At 36.4% G+C, this 21,771-nt stretch overlaps 4 protein-coding genes across 12 annotated transcripts in view; 2 read left to right on the top strand and 2 right to left on the bottom strand.

Annotated features, from left to right (window-relative positions):
- The window catches only part of LOC112052834 (zinc finger protein 84-like), a 387,100-nt gene that overhangs the window by 94,588 nt on the left and 270,741 nt on the right, over positions 1 to 21,771 (bottom strand). The window lies entirely within an intron of this gene.
- LOC112055142 (tetratricopeptide repeat protein 1) lies at positions 406 to 8,553 on the top strand. The gene is made up of 4 exons (XM_024095144.2): positions 406 to 744; positions 3,067 to 3,282; positions 5,490 to 5,646; positions 6,447 to 8,553. Exons 1-4 carry the CDS (start codon positions 567 to 569, stop codon positions 6,724 to 6,726), a joined length of 831 nt encoding a protein of 276 aa, XP_023950912.2. The 5' UTR covers positions 406 to 566; the 3' UTR covers positions 6,727 to 8,553.
- LOC112055139 (uncharacterized) lies at positions 9,194 to 13,076 on the bottom strand. Its single transcript, XM_024095140.2, has 2 exons — positions 12,459 to 13,076; positions 9,194 to 11,786 (listed from the first exon to the last, which is right to left on the bottom strand). Exons 1-2 carry the CDS (start codon positions 12,818 to 12,820, stop codon positions 11,222 to 11,224), a joined length of 927 nt encoding a protein of 308 aa, XP_023950908.2. The 5' UTR covers positions 12,821 to 13,076; the 3' UTR covers positions 9,194 to 11,221.
- LOC112055150 (uncharacterized) overlaps positions 13,380 to 21,771 on the top strand; it is a 28,312-nt gene continuing 19,920 nt past the window's right edge. The window contains exons 1-7 of the mRNA XM_052889918.1: positions 13,380 to 13,953; positions 15,282 to 15,460; positions 16,747 to 16,865; positions 17,440 to 17,555; positions 18,298 to 18,414; positions 20,152 to 20,271; positions 21,389 to 21,504. Coding sequence (XP_052745878.1) covers positions 13,704 to 13,953; positions 15,282 to 15,460; positions 16,747 to 16,865; positions 17,440 to 17,555; positions 18,298 to 18,414; positions 20,152 to 20,271; positions 21,389 to 21,504 — 1,017 coding nt within the window. The 5' untranslated portion in view covers positions 13,380 to 13,703. The remainder of the gene's footprint in view (positions 13,954 to 15,281; positions 15,461 to 16,746; positions 16,866 to 17,439; positions 17,556 to 18,297; positions 18,415 to 20,151; positions 20,272 to 21,388; positions 21,505 to 21,771) is intronic.

The raw sequence follows: 21,771 nt of genomic DNA, 5'->3' as shown, positions 1-21,771 counted from the left end.
ATATGTTTTTATACATAAATATTAATTAAAATTCAAGATATGCGAGTATGTCTCAAAAATTTTATATTGCAATGCGGACTATTGCTCGAAGCATCTGCGCAAAACGAACCGTAAATTAATAAAAAAATTGGCTGTCAGAATACGTTTTGTTAGTCCGCATCACACGCATTGAAAATATAGAATAGTTAAATTAAATGCAACTGTTTTTATTTGATATTTTCATTTATAGAAAATGAAAAAAAATCTAATAAATATCCTAAGTTTCATAAGAACGCTTATTGCATAAGTCAAATGTTAATATCGATACCGATAACAAAACGCTTTTGGTTTGACTTGAATTTTTCGGAGCATGTCTGACAGCTGATAAATAACTTAGCCGTCTGTGCTGCCACTGTCAATGTCAAATATTGTTTTGATGCAATTCACTGATTCACTGTAAACCAAGTTTTTATTTTTACTCATTATTTATTGAAACACATTAACTTTAAGTTGTAAAACTTGCATTTTATCCATAATCTTAACATTTGTAAAAAGAATTTACCCAGTTGGATCATCTAGACCTTAAAATGTCTGACAGGTTAAAAAGTACACACAATGTCTCAAATGAGGAAGTTATTGATGATTTAACCAAAGATCTAGAGTTCACACTCCGTTCTGGTGATAAAGGTAACTCTGTTATTAATTCCGAAGACTCTGCTAAGGATTCAAAGTCTTCTCCGGCTGATACAAAGGAAAACCATCCAGGTTAGATTCTTCGTCATTTTACACGAATTCAATGTTAATTAACACATAGGAGTGAATAATAATGTAATATTTGTGTTAATTATTAGTTATAACACTAGTTATAACCTAATAAATTTTTATAAATTTATAACACTAGTTATAACCTAATAAATTTTTTGCGCTACGGAGGCTACGGCCTCCGTAGCGCAATGGTATGCGCGGTGGATATACAAGACGGAGGTCCTGGTTTCGATCCCCGGCTGGGCAGATTGAGATTTTCTTAATTTGTCCAGGTCTGGCTCGTGGGAGGCTTCGGCCGTGGCTAGTTACCACCCTACCGGCAAAGACGTACCGCCAAGCGATTTAGCGTTCCGGTACGATGCCGTGTAGAAACCGAAAGGGGTGTGGATTTTCATCCTCCTCCTAACAAGTTAGCCCGCTTCTATCTTAGACTGCATCATCACTTACCATCAGGTGAGATTGTAGTCAAGGGCTAACTTGTAAAGAATAAAAAAAAAAAAAAAAAAGTTAATGCCCGCGACTTCGTCCGCGTGGTTACCCTTCGAACATTAAAGAACAGACTTCGCGTCAAATATATCACCCAGCCATTATTTTACTTTACTTTATACCAGCTCACTTAGTCAGGCCCTTTGAACATAGGCCTCCTATAGAAATTGTGCTCTGTCCCTGGCTATCCTTTGCCTTTGAGGTAGCAAGATTTGACTTCTATGGTTTATTCTGCTTAGTAGTTTTATTGTTGATTATATATGGGCAGACTCCAGTGCCATTTTATCCTGGCACAGTATACAAAGACTTTGGGATTCTAGGTACCTGCACAGTTTTGTGATGAACTTTAGAGATGTCTATGAGTTTGTCAAGAACTATATTATAGACCAGTGTTTCCTAAACTTTATTCTACTGTGACTCAGTAAATTTCATACTCCTCCTTCGTGACTCACTTGAGTTTTCGGACCCATGATACCTACAATCTGCCTACTGGACGACAATTATTGTCTTGTTATTCAAGAAATAAAATCGGCCATCTCCTAGTACAAATTTAAAGTCGCAGCAAATAAACGCTCTATAAACGCTGAGACCCGGTCTTGTTTCCTGGCGACCTGGTGCCGGGTCACATACCCCGGGTCCAGGTCCGGCCCGGCCCAGGTCCCATGTGATGGGAAACGCTGTTATAGACTATATAGTATAGTTCTAGACAAACACATTTACCTTACTTAAGTTTATTATAATTTGTAATTAATTGATTTACTTTTTTTGTTTTATATGTTGTTTTATATTTTGTGTTTAATAAAGTATTTCTTCTTATTCTTCTCCTTTTTCATCTTCTTCTTCTTTGTTTTCTTCTTCTTCTACTTTGCTATTACCCACATTTGACCTTAAGCATCCTCAGGTTAAATCTATAAATTTCTGATGTGAAATATTATTTGCAAGTACAAGTTGCCATGCAAATACCATTTTATCAGTCATCATTCAAAAATTACAGCAAAGTAAATCAGCAGACTTTTGTTAATTTTAACATTTCAATAACAAAGATAATAAATATTGATTACAAAGAACATGAGGAATAAGTTAACAATACAGATTTATGTTTGAAGACTTTGAAAAAGTTGAATTGATGTATACCAACTTTTTTAAAAAGAAAGAAGAAAAGGACATGGCCGATTTTTGTATGAGTTACTAATTTCAATTTACACAAATGATATTTGGTATTTTATGATGCTAAAAATTGGTATATTAAATTACTATAAATATTAAACTCGCAGAAGTTGTCATTACAACAGACTAGACTTAAACCTGTCATGTTTATTTCAAAATGGTGAACCGCGCTGGCTCGCTGACCACTGACCGTCGTAGGCTCGTCTTTAAAATAATGACGAGCTCTAGGTATAGCAAGATTTATAAGTAAGAATAATTATGCCGCCTGGTTCCCGTTCCCGTAAGAATACGGGGATTATATATATCCCATAACCTTCCTCGATAAATGGGATAAAGAATTTTTCAAATCGGACCAGTAGTTCTTAAAATTGGCGCGAGTATTCTTTGGACAGAAGCATTGGATATGGACGAATTCATATTGCAATCTTTTTATTTTTAAATAAAAACTGAAAAGTTCAGAGAGGTTAAGAATTATGTGTTAATTCATCTTTCTATTTTTACTATATAAATACACTTGCTAAGTACGTGTAAACGCAATGTAATTTTTCGGCCATGTCCTTTATTTGAATTATACATACTCTGATGTGTATTTTTCAATTGAATTTGGTAAATAAAATCATACAAGTTATAGTTAGTAAAAGTTTTAATGCCATGTTGAAAATCTTCCAGATGATATACCACTCAGTGATGATGAACCGGATGGGAATTCCAAAGATGACAGTGACACAGAGTCTGTGGATGAGGTGACCCTCAAGGACCTGGAGATGGAGCTGACAGATGACCAGAAAGAGGAGCGGAGGATCATAGCCGAGGAGCTGAAGACGGCTGGCAACTTGGCCTTCAAAGATGCTGATTATGACAAGTGTATTGAAAAATATACTGAAGGTAATTAAAAAAGAAGTTAATTAAGACAACTAACAATACAAATATGCAAATTGGCATCCTTTTATTGTCGATGTCTAGTAGACTTGCACAAAACGTTTCGCATCGACATTAGTAATAAGAAAAGTGAAGATGTGGAATGCCCTTTCGGCTTCTGTGTTTCCTAACACTTTGTGCACCTTCAAGGCAAGAGTGAATAGGCATTTCCTAGGTATTCCCAGTGGCGGATTAAAGGTCCAGAGCGCCCTAGGCAACCACTTTATCGGCGCCCCTGTACCGGCCATAAATTACTGTGAAGAAATCAAGAGGGACGACAGAACGAACACCGAAATTCATGATCCCTCTCTGCTCTGTGAAATAGGCCTTAAAGTGTTTAGACAGATGATGGTGTGTTATGAATATATCATTACAGATTTAGATTATTGATAAGCATTTAGTTCTTAATCGCCGATATGTCATTAACCGACTTCCAAAAAGGAGGAGGTTCTACGTTCGGCTGTATGTATGTTTTGTTTTTTTCTTTATTTGTTCAAATATTCTGGCTTGGGGCGTGCCGTAAACATCGTAAAAATGCTTACGGCACGTCCCACGTGCCGTACCTAGGCACTTGGGGCGTGCCTAGGTACGGCAAACTAGGCACGCCCCAAGGCACGTGCCTAGTTTGCCGTACGGATAATCCGCCTCTGGGTATTCCAGACCTTTCACAGTCCATTCCAGTCCAGATTTTTCAATCCTACTCTCTTTGACTACTACTACTACTGGATAGTAGATTGCTGTTTTTCTCTCTACTACGCGATTGACCCGGCACCTGCACGGTGAATCCATGGAATGCTAAGATATTCGTCTCTCTTTCTATAAACACGATAGTTTGTATGGATGTTTGGATGTTTGTTACTCTTTATCGCCGCTACTACTGAAGCGATTTGGCTGAAATTTGGAATGGAAATACATTTTACTCTAGATTAACACATAGGCTACTTTTTATCCCGACAAAATCCATGGTTCGCAAATCTTCGGAGATTTGCGAAAACTGATGATTTTGATGGTATGAATGTTTGTTACTCTTTCACGCCTCGACTACTGAACCGTATTAGCTGAAATTTGGTATTAAGATATACTATAGCCTGAATTAACACATAGGCTACTTTTTATCCCGGAAAAATCCATGTTCCCGAGGAATTTGTGAAAAACTAAATTTGGTATTAAGATATACTATAGCCTGAATTAACACATAGGCTACTTTTATCCCGGAAAATCCATGGTTCCCGAGGGATTTGTGAAAAACTAGTTTTAGATAATTAGGTGGTGTATCTACCATTTGTGTATTATCCTGTAGCAGCCCTAATCGGCATGCTAACTAAGCGTTATTTCCAACACGTGTCGGCACATGCATTTTCAAGTTAGTCATTCGTTGATTTCGTAACGCAACGGTTTGGTTCACAGTCCGGTATCTCGTTTAGTGACTTTAACATTATTTTTCATTTGTATTTGTATTGTATCTTGTGTTTAACTTCAAGTCTTTCTTTTTTTTGACGGCCTCCGTGGCGCAGTGGTATGCGCGGTGGATTTACAAGACGGAGGTCCTGGGTTCGATCCCCGGCTGGGCAGATTACGATTTTCTTAATTTGTCCAGGTCTGGCTGGTAGGAGGCTTCGGCCGTGGCTAGTTACCACCCTACCGGCAAAGACGTACCGCCAAGCGATTTAGCGTTCCGGTACGATGCCGTGTAGAAACCGAAAGGGGTGTGGATTTTCATCCTCCTCCTAACAAGTTAGCCCGTTTCCATCTTAGACTGCATCATCACTTAACATCAGGTGAGATTGTAGTCTAGGGCTAACTTGTAAAGAATAAAAAAAAAAAAAAAAATTTATCTAAATCCTTGACAGTGGCACGCAATAGAAATATAGCATAAACAGGACTGTGACTTCTCTCTCTTACTCAATATCATATTTTTAAAACAAAAAAAAGAATATTTGCCATATGTTTTATAATGTGACCAATATTCCCAATCCCCTCCAACTAGTCGGGAAAGACTGTGCTAGGAGTGGGTACGACAATAGGCCAACAGGATGAGGATCGAACCACCACCCCTCGGTGATGAATCCGACCGCTCTTACCGTTGAGCTATTTGAGGCTCTATATTACCAGTCAAGTCCCCATATATGCCCACCATTAATTACGGAACACCCTGTATATGATGCTTGTCGCAGCGCTGTCCATCTGTCCGCTGCAGTTTCCCCAGCAGAGGGCGATACTGTACTGCAACCGCGGCGCCGCTCGGATGAAGCTGGAGAAATACAAGCGAGCTGCCCACGACTGCACCAAAGCTATAGAACTGGATGACAAATACTTGAAAGCTTACTACAGGTAATATTAATTCACGATACAACTACCCTACCCCTACCATACCACAAAATCAAAATCAAAAATCATTTATTTCAAGTAGGCTCAGTTTACAAGCACTTTTGACACGTCAGTTAACTATTTCCAAAGATTCTACCACCGGTTCGGAAGACAGGCTCTGCTGAGAAGAAACCGGCAAGAAACTCAACAGTTGCTCTTTTTAAAAAATCGATTAATTCGGAAGGCATAGGTTCGAATCCGATCCGGGGCATGCACTTCGAACATTTGTGTGCATTTTATGAAATTAAATATCACGTGCCTCAAACGGTGATGTTTTAGTCGACTCAGAAGTGATTACAAAAATAAGAAAACTAATACTAATACTACTAATTCACAACACTTGTCAGGACAACTCAATTAACAAATCAAACTGTATCCAAAATAAGACCCTAGAATGACAGAGAAGTGAAGTCACGCACTTGTGAACGATGTGTGTAGGGTTAAAGGTACCTTTGACTGTTAACAAACACTCCCCTTTTCCACTCAAGTCACTCTCCCCGCCTATCCCAAGTAGTCCATAAAGGATTACACAACAAGAGATGTGGACGGCTCGAACACCACGAGCACACTGAAGCCGTAACATGCATGATTTTTAAATTAAGTCATAAAGGAAATCCCTAACTTTTATTAATTAATATCGATATATTTCAGACCCTTATTCCATGTACTATGCCAAATTTGATGTGAGTAAACTACCCTATCGAATAGTTTGCATTCAAGGGCTAACTTTTCATCGATTATAGAAAAAAAATATCCAATTTCAGACGAGCACAATCCTACGAAGCCACAGATAAACTAGACGAAAGTCTCGCAGACTACAAGAAGATGCTGGAACTGGATCCAACACATAAAGAAGCATCAAATGCAGTTATCCGTCTACCACCATTGATCGAAGAAAGAAACGAAAAACTCAAAACAGAGATGCTTGGGAAACTCAAAGACCTTGGCAACATGATACTGAAACCTTTCGGCTTGTCTACAGAGAACTTCCAGCTGCAGCAAGATGGTGAATCTAAGGGATATACGATTAATTTTAAACAATAGCATTTGTATTGGAAAGAAGCAGGCGTTACTTTGCGGAAGTTCATCATGATTATATAATGATTTATTTATTTTGCTATCATCCGCGAAAAGCATTTTTCGCGGATGATAGCAAAATAAATAAATCATTATATAATAGCATTTGTGATGGTTTTTTTAAGAGCACTGGTCTTGTACAAGTCAATAGTAAGAATGAACAGAAGTTAAACCAATTAATCATAATTTATTGTGTAGAAAAGGCTACTTTTAGTTTCTTTTATCTGGAACTGACTATACATATTTATATAGACATGGATTAAGATTTGAACCTTGAAATTAAAGAGAATTTTGAAAGTAAAGATTTAAATTCTTTAAAGTAAAGAGAATTTTAAATAGCAGTGATTATACTAAAGTGATTATACATACAATCCGCATTGGGCCAGCGTGGTGGACTATTGGCCTAACCCCTCTCATTCTGAGAGGAGACTCGTGCTCAGCAGTGAGCCGAATGTGGGTAATAAATTAAAAACGAGAATAACAATCGCTAGTCATTTCACAACAATTATAATTAACTTGTTCTCAAATGTATGAATATAAATTTGATTAATAAGCATATGCTTTTATATAATTAATAACATTTGATAAAAAAAAATTATGAAATGACATACATTTTCAACCTTCAAATTGTTTATTTTTTGTTGGTAAACAGTACATCGACAATGGCTTTTTTTATTTATTCTTTACAAGTTAGCCCTTGACTACAATCTCACCTGATGGTAAGTGACGATGCAATCTAAGTTGGAAGCGGGCTATCATGTTGGAGGAGGATGAAAATCCACACACCTTTTGGTTTCTACACGACATCGTACCGAATCGCTTGGCGGTACGTCTTTGTCGGCAGGGTGGTAACTAGCCACGATCGAAGCCTCCCACCAGCCAGACCTGGACCAATTAAGAAAATCTCAATCAGCCCAGCCGGGGATCGAACCCAGGACCTCCGTCTTGTAAATCCACCGCGCATACCACTGCGCCATAGGCCGTCAAATGTATGAAAACTACAGGAAATATGCCGGGAGCCCTTAATATAAATAATCTATTGATTGAAGAACAGACCGCAAAGCTCAATCCTGATAAACTTAATGCTAATGTGCAGTTTAATAGTAAGAAGTTTTAGTTACTCAGTAGATGGCAAATGGGGATGATGACTAGGTTTGAATATATCGATTTTTATGATACATTTCGGTAAATAAGGTCAATGTTAACTAATTTATACATTACAAGAAAAGATTGTCTGGATATTTGCAAAATAAATGAAATTATAAAATTTATCTATTAAAAATCTTTTATCGTAATTAAATGAAAATTCATACAGTTTTAGCTTCCTTACATTAAATGTGATATTTTTTAATATTTTAACTATAAACATAAACGCACAAATAACAAAGATATTAGTAATTTTGTTAGAACGCACATACAAATTTAACGATCATTACATTACCTACGACGTCATAAGTTCGTACCATTTTGTATGTATCATTTTGTATGGAGCGTTTTTCAGGGATCCGCGGCAGCGCCACAAATCTGACCCTTTAAATCCCTGTAGCTCCGAAAGCAATGATCGCAGATACCCTGTTACTTTTACAAAATTGCTTTACTGTTAGCATACTCTTAATTTATATACAACTAGCTGACGCTGCGCGGTTTCACCCGCGTGATTCCCGTTCCTGTAGGAATACAGGGATAATATATAGCCTATAGCCTTCCTCGATAAATGGGCTATCTAACACTGAAAGAATTTTTCAAATCAGTAGTTCCAGAGATTAGCGCGTTCAAACAAACAAACAAACAAACTCTTCAGCTTTATAATATTAGTATAGATTAAAAAACTGTCATCATCCCTATTCAATAGTTGATTTGGCTTTTTTTTACTTGTGACTCGCAAGATTCTTCTTTTGAGTCCCCTCGCTCTGCTTGGTTCAATCTTAGAATGCTTTATAAGCTTGCAGAAAAAGCAACTACTATTAGAATGCTTTAGCTTTCAATCAACTTCTAAAAAGGAGGATTTCATTTTATATGTACCTATGTAAAAAATATATGTTTGATTGAAGTAAAATTGCCGCTATAAATGTATGTGAATTATGTAATAATTATAAATGATAAATTGATTATTATTATAGGTTTAATGCCTGTGATATGTTTGTTGTATTATAATATTTAATAAATATTTAAGTTTCAAATACAATGTTGTTTATGATTTCCATTATTCTTTGGGAGATTCTGGATTTTAAATTAAAAATAATTAATTTACAAATAAATACTGACCCAATTTAGATGAAGTTTTAGTTATTTATAGGCATCAGTGATGATAATTTTTATGGTAAATATTTCAACAAAGCGTTTTCTCTTAAAAAATAAAATACTTATGTTTCAGGTTAATAATTAGGTTTAATAGTAAAAATGATAAATAAATCATAAAAAAAAAATTCAACAATATGTTAACAATATTTTTAATTCATGCTCGTAAATATAATTTGCAACATTTTATCTATATATTATATTATACATATATTAGTATGTGATCACATAACATTAACTTATTTGGTCCCATTTGCGTGTAAACCGAAGCATACTATAAATAACTAACAAGTAGGTTTGTAACTCCTATACAAAGAGTAAATCTCATAGACAAAATACTATTCCACATTCAGTTTTTGAAGCTGTGCCTATGTTACGATGTCTCGTGCAAATTAAAGTCCGGACGCTCAGAAATTGCGTTTCTGACAGGTCGTGATTGAATGGGACAAACATATTCAATTACAATGGGGATGATGACTAGGTTTGAATATATTGATTTTTATGAGACTTTCGAGTAATTATAGTCAATGTTAAATGTAAAACTAATTAATATATAAAAAAACAAAGATTCTCTGGATGTTTGCAGAATAGGTAAATAAGATTATATCAAAATCTATTAAAAATCTTTTGTCATAATTAGATGAAAATTCATACATTTTGCATTAGCTTCTTTACATTAAACGTGACATTTGTCAATATTTGAACTATAAACATAAACGCACATAATATAACAAAGATATTTGTAATTTTGGTTGAACGCCCATACAAATCTAACGATCATTATGATCGACGACGTCATTAATTCGTACCATTTTGTATGGGGCGTTTTTCAGGGATCCGCGGCAGTGCCGCAAATCTGACCCTATAAATCCCTGTAGCTCAGAAATTAATGATCCCACATATCCTGTTACTTTTACAAAATTGCTTTACTGTTAGCTTTAGTTATTTAGCAAAAAAATGTCATCATCCCTATTGCCTCGTTATTTTGTCTCATCACTACAAAGACAAACAGTTGGCGTAACCTTGAAACAGCGCAGTCAACAACCTTCGATGTTACATCGCCCATTCGATCACCTGTCAAAATACAATTTCTGAGCGGCCGGACTTTAGGAGTTGTTAATACCTGATATAAATGACAAACACACCATCCACCTATACAAAGTTAACTTATATCTATTGGTACTTAGTAGTATTATTATAATTGTATTATATTATATTTATTTTCTAAATTCGAGAAAATAGGTTTGTAATATTAATAATAATAATAATAATAATAATAATAAGGCCTTTATTTACAATAATATATAAGTAATTTCAAAACATTCTTCATCATCATAAATATTATTCTTTTAAACAAACATTTTGAGGTTTGTTATATTAAAAATTATTATTTGTTCTTCCGATTTTTCATTATATACAGCTGGTTCTCAACACCTATACCCGTATAATTATCATTTGTGCACATTCTATAACTACATTCTGTACTGTTATCAAACCTTTTAAAAGCGGACGATTTAGATCTAAAGTCCGGCCGCTCAGAGATTGCGTTTCAGACAGGTTGTGGAAATGTGACAAACATATTCAATTACAATCGCGTCGTTTTTTGTCTCTCTTATGTAACGTCGGCCATTCGATCACAAGCTGTCAGAAACGCAATTTCTGAGCGGCCAGACTTAAGTTTGGTTTTAATGAGTTGTAATAAATAAACCAATACTGTGATTAAAAATTCTAACACCTCTTCATTTCACAAATTGTGAATTCAATTTAAAATAATTGTTTTTATTTATTGTTAGTAGCCAAAAGGAGATGTCCCAAAATTGCCCCAGGTGAAATGAAAAATACCAATAATGTACAATAATTACCTTTTAATTTTTATGTTGAAAGATATAAACAGAAATCTTGTAAATAGAGGGGTTTTAAAATCACTTTAATTTTTACCTTCTAGATTATTATGTGAGATGTTATGTTACTCAATATTAAATAACCCCGCTATTTAGGATCAAAAATAAAATTTATAATAATTCAAGACATTACAATCAACCCAAAAGTAATAGATTCATTGTGACATATTAACTTTTTTGTCTGGGGCAAACAATGTATGGAGAGTGGGACATCTCCTTTATACATGTTTCTACCTCCAAAGAACCCCACTTTTAACGTGGAATTAACTTAAATTTCTCCATATAAACCCACTCAGCCTAAAACTACCAGTTAGGTCCCAGTTGAAGATCCTCTCCCCTGGTTCATCACCTCCAGCACCAGCTATAACAATCAACGGCATCAAATGCTCTGCAGCCCTAGGTGGATGCGACTCCAGAGCCCCAGGCTGCTTATCCCATACAGACAAGAGTTCCTTCCTCTTTTCATCACTAGACGTACAAGCTTCGTTTAGAAATGCATCAAAGTCCTTATTTACAACTCTACCAGAGTTCCTACTGTTTCGAAACTCTCTCATATTATGATAAGACATGCCAGAGCCAATTATAGCGATACCTTCTTTCCTGAACCGTGATAAAGTCTTGCCGATATTGTAATGTTGTTCCGGATTTTGGTTGGTTAACACGGAGATTTGTACTATAGGTATGTCAGCTGATGGGTTTATCAACATCATAGGAACAAATACTCCGTGGTCCCAACCTCTTTTTGGGTCGAGTTTGGAATCTATGCCCGCTTTAGTTAGCTCTGTGTGAATTCGCTGAGCTAACTCTGGGTCGCCTGGTGCGTCATACCTGAAACAATTTTATCATCACATTAAGGTTTATTTAAAACTTGATTAAAAGTATATTATATTGGTACCTAAGTATGTTATGTAGGTATATGCATACTATCAGATGCTTGCCATATCGACTGCATGCTGGAAACCTATTTTTTCATCATTATCAACCCAATTTCGGCTCACTGCTGAGCCAGAGTCTCCTCTCAGAATGAGTGGGGTTAGGCTAGGTCCACAAAGCTGACCCAAGGCGGATTGGCAGACTTCACGCACACAGAAAATTAAGGAAATTCTCTGGTACGCAGGTTAGATACTCTTGATATTTAATTTCTTAAAACGCAACTGAAAAGTTAGAGGTGCATGCCTTGAACCAGATTCAAACCCACATCCTCCGGAATTGGAGGCAGAGGTTATTAAAATAAAAAAAAACTTTTGACAATACTGTCACGATGTTTGCATGACTTTAACTGTTTAAGCAGCACACAGAATGGAAATACAAAAGGATCAATTTTCCCACATTTTTCATTCGTGCTTTGCTCATATTGGTCCTAGTGTAATGTTACTAGAGCCTTCTTCAATAAATGCACTATGCAAAGCAGTAGTTCCTGAGATTAGTCTGTTTAACAAAACAAACAAACTCTTCAGATTTATAATATTAGTATAGAAGTATAGAAAAAATTTTAAATACCTGTATTTGTAAGTTTCTGGCGGGAAACCGTAGTAATCGAAATAAAGATCGTGATGTTTCGCAGACGATATTGTCACCTTATCCTCCTCCCAATGCGCGGTCACCAGAATAATAGCCTTCAACTCCTTCAGGTTTACGTGTTTCTTCACTTCATCTCGGAGGAACTCTGTCAGTCCTTTGCTGTCTTTATCGCCCAGTAGAGGCATGGGACCGCCTCCATGGTTCACAAAAACTGCAGGTGCTATCGCAACCATGTTTTTCACGCTGCCAGTAAAGTAACGCAAAATATTCATCGACAGTAAACTCATAAAAACAATGAACACCACTTGAACGAGTATTGTGAAGGTATTCAGAATGAGCATGAATATTTATTTATAATTACGTAATTACGCTAACTAATCATTACTTGCTAAATAAATAATGATAATGTTATCGGGTCGCAACCTTCGGTTTGTGGTTTTCTTTTTAACACATAACATAAAACATTTTATATAAAGTGACTTGTGTTAATAAAGATGATGTAAAATGTTTATCAATAGTGTATTTTGTTAGCAATAGGCATTCACTTTCAAAATTCAAAAATTTCAAAATCAAATCAAAATCAAAATAAAAAAAATCCAAAAATCAAAGTCACAGACACAGACAACTTTTATTATTTGTTTCTGGTCAAAGACTAAATAATTTTTGGCTTCTAGCTTTTTAGGATCTAGATAAAGCTGCCGTTGTTTTATTTCAATCAACAATGCTACGTGCACAAAATAATTAATACTTGCACTATCTAGAAGTGTAAGTTCGAAATATACAATACAGTTAGAAAAACACATACATTTTATTTATAATTCATACATCAAAAATATTATTTTTTGGGTGTCAAACAGACTAGAACCCAGATCTGTGTGGACCTACCTAGTTATTAAAAAAAAAAAAAATTTAGAAATGGCGTCTTGTGAGTTGTCCTTTTCGCACCTTTTAGAGTTGTAATTATTTTTCTTCCAAAAACTGTGAATGAACTTTAAAAACATTATATATTAGGTGATCGCGCGTTTTATAAAAAGAGTGTATAGAATTAATTGAATTAAATTTTGATACTTTAAAAGTGCAATAATGTCGGTCTGTGGGCGAGGCGTTAGTTTAACCCGCGATAATATCCCGTTTATTTTATCAAACCAAGTGTTTTCCGCCACATTATCACATAATATTGCTCTGTGCGCGTTCTAGTGCAAGTGCTTGTAGCAATTAGTGAAAATGGACAAGAAAAATAAGAAGAAAACTGTGATCAAACGTAAAAGTGATGAATCAGCTGAGGGGGAGAAAAGAAAGATGGTGAACCGCGGTAAAGCTGAGGAGGAGAAGGATAAGGTTGAGGTGGAGGTGAACCAGGTGGTGGAAGTGCCGGTGGAGCAGGCGCAACAGATAGTCCACACTGGGCAGCTGGTCGAGGGTAACTTTGAGCAGCCTGTCTTTGTCAACATGAAAGGGGAGCCGGTACAGCTTGGTAAGTGGATCGAAACCTGAATCAGTACACTTTTGTTCTCTATGATCCCTTCCACACATCTATAAGTCACCATACTAATTGTAAATACCGTTAGCTTATAATCTATCTCATGGGATTGTGGACTGTTGATAAATTGTGAACTCCATACATACACTTAAGAAGAGGAACTTGAGTGATTCAAATAAAAAAAAAATATATCCTTGCAATTTACTGAATTTAAGTAAGAAACACATTAAATTGTAAGCCTATTAATAATTATAATTAACTAGAAACTACCGGAAACACATTATGAAAGATGGCACTCTAGACATCTGTCGAGCGTGTCATCGCCCTGGGGAGTCCCTCAGGCATATTGTGTCCGGGTGTTCTCACCTTGCTAACGGCGAATACTTGCACAGACATAATCAAGTAGCCAAGATAATCCACCAACAACTTGCTCTTCAATATGGCCTTATCGATTTTGAGATGCCTTACTATAGGTACGACCCAGCGTCAGTTCTTGAAAATAGCAGTGCATTGCTCTACTGGGACCGAACGATTATCACTGACAGGTATATTGTAGCCAATAGACCTGATATAGTGCTAGTCGATCGGGCAGTGCGTCGTGCAATAATTGTTGATATTACTGTTCCACATGACGATAATCTGGTTAAAGCCGAAAAGGAAAAAGTATCAAAATATTTGGACCTTGCTCACGAGATTACCGCCATGTGGAATGTTGAGTCAACTATTATTGTTCCGATAGTTGTTTCAGTCAATGGTCTTATAGCGAAAAGCTTCGACCAACACCTTAAGAAGCTTTCGCTTAACTGTTGGATCAAGAGTCGGATACAAAAGGCAGTGATTCTTGAGACGGCGCGTATTGTGAGGAGGTTCCTCACTCTGGAGCCCTGACCACCGGTTGCTTGGGCACTCAAATGTCCCGCAGCGGGAGGGTGAATTTTTTTTATAAATTTTTAATAATGTTTTGTATTTTATACTTATATTGTTAAAAATTTAAAAAAAAGAAGTAATAAATAAATGAGAGAAAAATTATAATTAACTTGGTCTTAAAATAATAAAAATAAACTCAAGTAATAAGCTTAGAACAATTAGATATAGTTAATATATTTTGAATAACATGTTGTACACAAATATTACATATTTAAAAATAAATAAGTTATGAAATGATGTGCGTTTTCTACTATTATTTCTAATTTGTTTGTTGGTAAACAGTACACATTGAATAGGGCTGTATAATTAATTAATTAACTGGACTTGTCGGTTCTAATCAAAAATTCATAATGAGTGTTTTAATTTTTAATACAATACTTTGTTTACTATTGCAGGGCCTAACACGGTGATTCTGTATGAACAGAGTGGGAATCCCTCAAACTTTGCGTTTGGAGGCATGTGGACCATGGACTCCTCGGGCAGGATTGTGATGGCGGAGACTATTTATGACGTCAAGGGAGAGCCGGAGGAGGAGAATGGCACATTTGTACAGAACACTACTGAAGTGAATAATGTAAGTCTTAATTTTGTTAATATTTAAGAGTTATGTATCAATCAAATCAAGTTTCATTAAAAACATTTAAAATTTCTAAAATAATAGCATTGTTTCATCATAACAATGCTATTTTTCTTTTAATCCATCTTTGAAATGGCATATGAGCAGTGGCGTGCACTCCATACATGCATTAAAGTACTGCATACCCAAAGAGTTGTTTTCTTAATGCTTATTAAATGAAGATTTTTTCCCAGTTTGGTTAATTTTCTTACTAGTGCTTACCCTGATCAACAACCTTATGCACGCCACTGCATATGAGATCTTCTTCACATAAATACCTTGTCATTATTAGTCCATTACTTCAGCTACACAGACAGACAAACACTTATAAAGTTTTTAATGGCCCTTTTTTATGTAAAAGGTTAGAAAGTTCAATAAAATTGCACCAGTTCCCAGCATCAAATGAATAGTATTCTTGTATAACTTCTTCAATACAATTATATTTTATAGCTTCATTCTCAGATATAATTTTACCAAGTAGTTTCTTTTAGCTTACAAGCAACAACGCATGTTTCAGAGATTTATGTTAAAAAACATATTAGTAACAACTTTTGGTAAACTACCCTCCTCCCAACTTGTATCAATAACAAGGTTAATAATAACAATGAGCCCTTTATCCTGGGATAAGAAATTACATTTTTTACATCTATTACACTATGTTTTAACTTTTTAAAGAATATCTCCTAGCACAGTGTGCCTTTTGGCACAGGCCTCCCTCAGCTTGTAGGTGTTTCTTAAAGTCTGTTTTATTAGGAAACCTACTCCCTATATTATATAATAACAAGGTTATTAAAAGTTGATATTAACCAACTTGATAGTATTCAGTGATAAAAAATGTTCTATGGATTCCAGACTAAATGATTTCAATGGCCGATGACAATTTATCTTTACAAGATATGTTGTGGGGTGCATGTAATGCCTACACATAGTGATACTAGAATTTTATATTCTAATAGCGGACGCCTGCGACTTTATCCGCGTGTAATTCAGTTTTTCACAAATCCCGCGGGAACGATGTATTTTTCCGGGATGAATAGTAGTCTTATATGTTAATCCAGAGCAAAATCTATTTCCATTCCAAATTTCAGCCAAATCGCTTTTGTAGCTGCAGCGTAAAAGAGGAACAAACATACTTTCACACTTACACACAAACTTTTGCCTTTATAATTTTAGTGAATAGTGAATAATATTAGTGAATATAGTGAGTATTAGTGAATATTAGTATGATTGTACAATATTTTCAGCAACCTGTGGATGAATCCAACAACACGTACCAGCAGTTTGAGCTGAGCAACAACACACAAGTGGACAGCAGCCAGGAGTACGAGGTTGCCATCATCGAAAACCCTGGAGATAATGAAAGGTACATTTATTTCTAATAGATACAGACTGTAAGCTTTTACAATATATAAAGGAAACTTAGAATTGGATTTATGAAATAAAAAACCAATGTTAAAAAAAGTTATGATTAACAATATTTGTCAGCACAACTTAAAAGCAAAATAAACCTTTAAACATGCCAAAACTCACCTTCATTGCGCAAGTTATTCTTCCCTGCTATACTAAAATAATCCATGAACTACAAGAGATGTAGGGAGTTAGAGAGGGGTAGCGATCGGTTGGCGGGAACAACTTGTGATATAAGGCGCTCGTCGTACGGTCGGTTCTTTATGGGTTGCTTGGGAATGGCGGGGAGAGTGACTTGAGTGGGAAAGGGGAGTGATTGTTAACTGTCAAAAGCGTCTTTAACCCTACACACAACGTTCACAAGTGCGTGACTCTAGGTCATTCTAGGGTCTTATTTTGGTATCTTACAGATTGATTTGTCAATTAAGTTGTCCTGACAAATGTTGTGAATAACCATAACCATTGTTCTACAGTGGTTTTCTTATTTTTTTAAATCCACTTTTGCTAAAAATATATTATAATTGTCACAGGTCTGAAATGCAAGTGATCACCACAGAGGCTCAGTTGGTTGCGGCCGGCCCAGCAGTGGCTCGCTGGCTCAACCAGAAGTATGATTTTGTTGTCAGGAAACTTCAACTCAATTATGGTTTGTATTCTTCTGGTAAAGGTAGTCTTCTTATCTGTATTCTATTGAATTATTTTTATATTATTTACTGTATGTTTTGTGTAATACTTTCAAACAAGCGATTATTGTATATTTGTATTCTGAATTGCTTTAACGATAGCTCAACAGCCTCAATAGCTCAACAGTAAGAGCGGTCGGACTCATCACCAATGGGGTGGTGGTTCGGTCCCCGCCCCGTTGGTCTATTGTCGTACTGAGGAATGGGAATATTGGTCATATTTTAAAAAAAGATATGGCAAATAATCTTTTTAAAAAAAAAATAAAAAAAGGTATTGCTTTTAGCTATACTAAATTATAAAAGTACTAACAGACGCCCGCGACTTCGTCTGCGTAAAACTCCATGTAAACTTTCAGCCCCTACCCTACTCCTACCCCTATCCTACCCCTACCCCTATCCTACCTCTACCCTACCCCTACCCTACATTGAAATGTTTCCTGAATTTTCTTTGCTATAAACCTCACGGAGCCCGAGACCTTCCCAACGAATGCAAAACCGTGGAAATCGGTTCGTGCGTACTGGAGTTATAGCGTCAGGAAGGAAAACCCGACTTTATTATAAATATAATTTTTTTAGAAAAACCTAAAAAAAAAATCCAGTGATACTCCAATTATTTCCACTTTTCCAGAAGATGGAATATGGAGCTATATGCTTGAAATAAAATTTTTAAATATTCCCTCCCTAAAGCACTGTCTTGTGTTTCAGATGCGGGAGTGAAACTGTTACACTCTCCATCGGGCAACATCCAGTGCGTGTACTTCACCACGCCCAGTATGCAGTTGGCCTTCAACGCTGTGCCACAGTTCCTGTGCATCGAGACCGGTGAGAGCCCCATAAACCTTTGTGGATCATACCAGAGCCTTATAGATCAATGCAGACCCTCAAAGATTATAGCAGATCCGTATAATTCATACCAGAGCCTTATAGATCAATGGTGACCCTCATAGATCATAGCAGAATCGTAGAATTCATACCAGAGCCTTAAAGATTATCGCTGACCCTCATAGACGCTTATAGATCATAACAGATCCTTGTAGATCATAGCAGACCCTTGTAATTCATTCAATGACGGCCGCGTGCCGCAGTGGGTAGTGACCCTGGTTTCTGCATCCACGGCCGTGGGTTCGATTCCCACAACTGGAAAATATTCGTGTGATGTACATGGGCTTTTTCCAGTGTCTGTATTTATACATTATATAAGTATTTATATGTAGTATATAAATGTATATGAATATTATAATATCAACTATCTTAGCACCCATAACACAAGCTACTCTGTATGCTTACTTTGGGGCTAGATAGTGATGTGTATTGTTTAAGTATATTTATTTATTAAAAAAAAAAAAAAAAACAATTCATACCAGAGCTTCATTGATGATAGCAGATTCTAGTAATACATACCAGAGCCTCATAGATAGCAGACCCTCATAAATCATAGCAGACTCTCATAGAGACAATATTTTAGCAATATTTTACGATTCAGAGAAAAAATTTGTGCACAGTCTGGGACTTGTGACCAACGGTTGTAGGGTTAATCATATGCATTGACCCCAGACCCTCATAATGGGGATGATGAGGTTTGAATATATTGAATTTAATGATACATTCGGGTAAATAAGGTCATTGTTGACTAATTTATACAAGCAAAGATTGTCTGGATATTTGCAAAATAAATAAGATTATAAAATTTCAAAATCTACTAAAAATATTTTATCGTAATTAGATGAAAATTCATACAGTTTTAGCTTCCTTACATTGAATGTGACATTTTTTAATTTATGAACTATAAACATAAACGCACAAATAACAAAGATATATTAGTAATTTTGTTCGAACGCACATACAAATCTAACGATCATTACATTACCTACGACGTCACTAACTCGTGCCATTTTGTATGGGACGTTTTTCAGGGATCCGCAAATCTGACCCTTTAAATCCCTGTAGCTCCGAAAGTAATGATCGCAGATACCCTGGTACTTTTACAAAATTGCTTTGCTATTAGTATACTCTTAATTTATATACAACTAGCGGACTCGCTCAAGCTTCGCTTTGACTTATTAATTTATTTATTTGCACTTCTTCCCTATCCCTACCTTACACTACCATACTCCTACCCCTACCCCTACCCTACCTCTACTCTACCCCTACCCTACCCTACCCTACAACTACCCTACCACTACCCTACCCCTACCCTATCCCTATACCATAAACCTACCCTACTACTACCCTACCCTACCCCTACCCTACCCCTACCCTACCGCTACCCTACCCCTACCCTATCCCTATACCATACCCCTACCCTACCACTACCCTATCCTAGGATTTAGGGGTTTGAAAAATAGATGTTGGCCGATTCTCAGACCTACTGAATATGCACAAAAAATTTCATCAAAATCGGTCGAGCCGTTTTGGAGGAGTTCAAGTTCGAACACCGCGACACGAGAATTTTATATATTAGATTTAAAAAACTGTCATCATCCCTATTAACATCAAAACTGTATACCAGGCTCTCATAAGTCCATGGAGGTAAAGTGATAATAAATAGTTAATTTGCAGGCATAGAGTTCAACAGCGCCGTGTCAATGTCGGGCGTGCCGGCGGGCCTGAGCGTCAAGTACCACGTGACACTGTTCCTCGCTGAAGACGGCAATGGGAAGTCGGTGGTTGTGAGCGCTGGTATGTTGCTGCACAGTACGGTAGTTGACTCATAACAAATTTCGTGTAATACATGGAATAAGGGTCCGAAATATATCGATATTAATCTATATATATAAAAATGAATTGCTGTTCGTTAGTCTCGCTAAAACTCGAGAACGGCTTAACGGATTTATCTTATCTTGGTCTTCAAATGTTCGTGGAGGTATAGGGAAGGTTTAAAAGGTGAGAAAAATTAGAATAATTGCTGGGAAAACCATAAAAACAACCCTTTTCTATTTCCCATACAAGCGTTTAAGAGTCAAGGGGTAGGGTATGGTAGGGGTAGAGTAGTGTAGAGCAGGGATAGGGAAGAAGTGCACATAAGTCAAAGCGAAGCTTGACCGGGTCCACTAGTTAATAATAAAAGTTAAGGATTTCTTAGAGCCTTGAGTGATAGTGGATATGACCTCTGCCTCCGATTCCGGAGGGTCCAGGGCATGCACCTCTAACTTTTCAGTTGTGTGCATTTTAAGATATTAAATATCACGTGTCTCAATCGGTGAAGGAAAAACAACATGAGGAAACCTGCATACCAGAGAATTTTCTCAATTCTCTGCGTGTGTGAAGTCTGCCAAGCCGCATTGGACCAGCGTGGTGGACTATTCGCCTAACACCTCTCATTGTGAGAGGAGACTCAAGCTCAGCAGTGAGCCGAATATGGGTTGATACTGATGAAGGATTTCTTATAAAACTTAATTTAAAAATCATAGTATTTTTTTTTTAATTTTTCAAACCTCACAAATGCTGTCGTCGTGTGAAAGTGTGTTAGTGACGTCACAAATTTTGTGACGTCACTAACACACTTGATGTACTAAACGTCAAAATAATTGTTAACTAATATTTTTGTCAAACGTCCGTCTGTAAGGGATTTGTTATAGTGACGTCATGAAACAGATGAAATATTGACCATCATGGCCGACAGGCGTTTTGGCTCGTAGTTTTAAAAAAAATATTTAAAAATTAACTTGTTCATGTAATCACATCTCGAAAAAATATGACAATTTTTTTTCAATTTAGTAGAATGATAATGAAATTTCAAGACCATTTAAAAATAGTCTCAACTAGCCTATATAGATTAAAGGAATGATTGTTTCAGGTATATCGACGTTGATCGGTGAAGACTTGACGTGGCTGCTGGAGACGTTCAAGTCGTGCAACCCCGCGTGGCGGCAGGTGCGCTGCGTGGTCTCCGACCCCACCAAGAGCCGCCAGGTGGGTGTGGGTGGGGTATTAACTGGTAGACGCCCCGTGGTTTCTCCCATTGGCTTTCCCATGGTATTAGACTATTTTAGCAGCCTAATACTGGGATAAGCCTTCTGCGTCTATGCGGGTTGGCAGGCTTTAGGGTAATACTGGCCTACCCTAACCTAACCACCCGGCAATTTACTTATATGTAAAAAAATCCTGATAATTCTAACGAAATCATTACTATACCAAAAAAATGTAATACAATGTTTAGAAAATTTTAGTTCACATTGA

This window comes from Bicyclus anynana, chromosome 26 (genome assembly GCF_947172395.1).
Source record: "Bicyclus anynana chromosome 26, ilBicAnyn1.1, whole genome shotgun sequence".
Taxonomy (NCBI): Eukaryota; Metazoa; Arthropoda; class Insecta; order Lepidoptera; family Nymphalidae; genus Bicyclus; species Bicyclus anynana.
The sequence above is the reverse complement of the archived record's forward strand: the minus strand, read 5'-3'. Positions and strand labels throughout refer to the sequence as shown.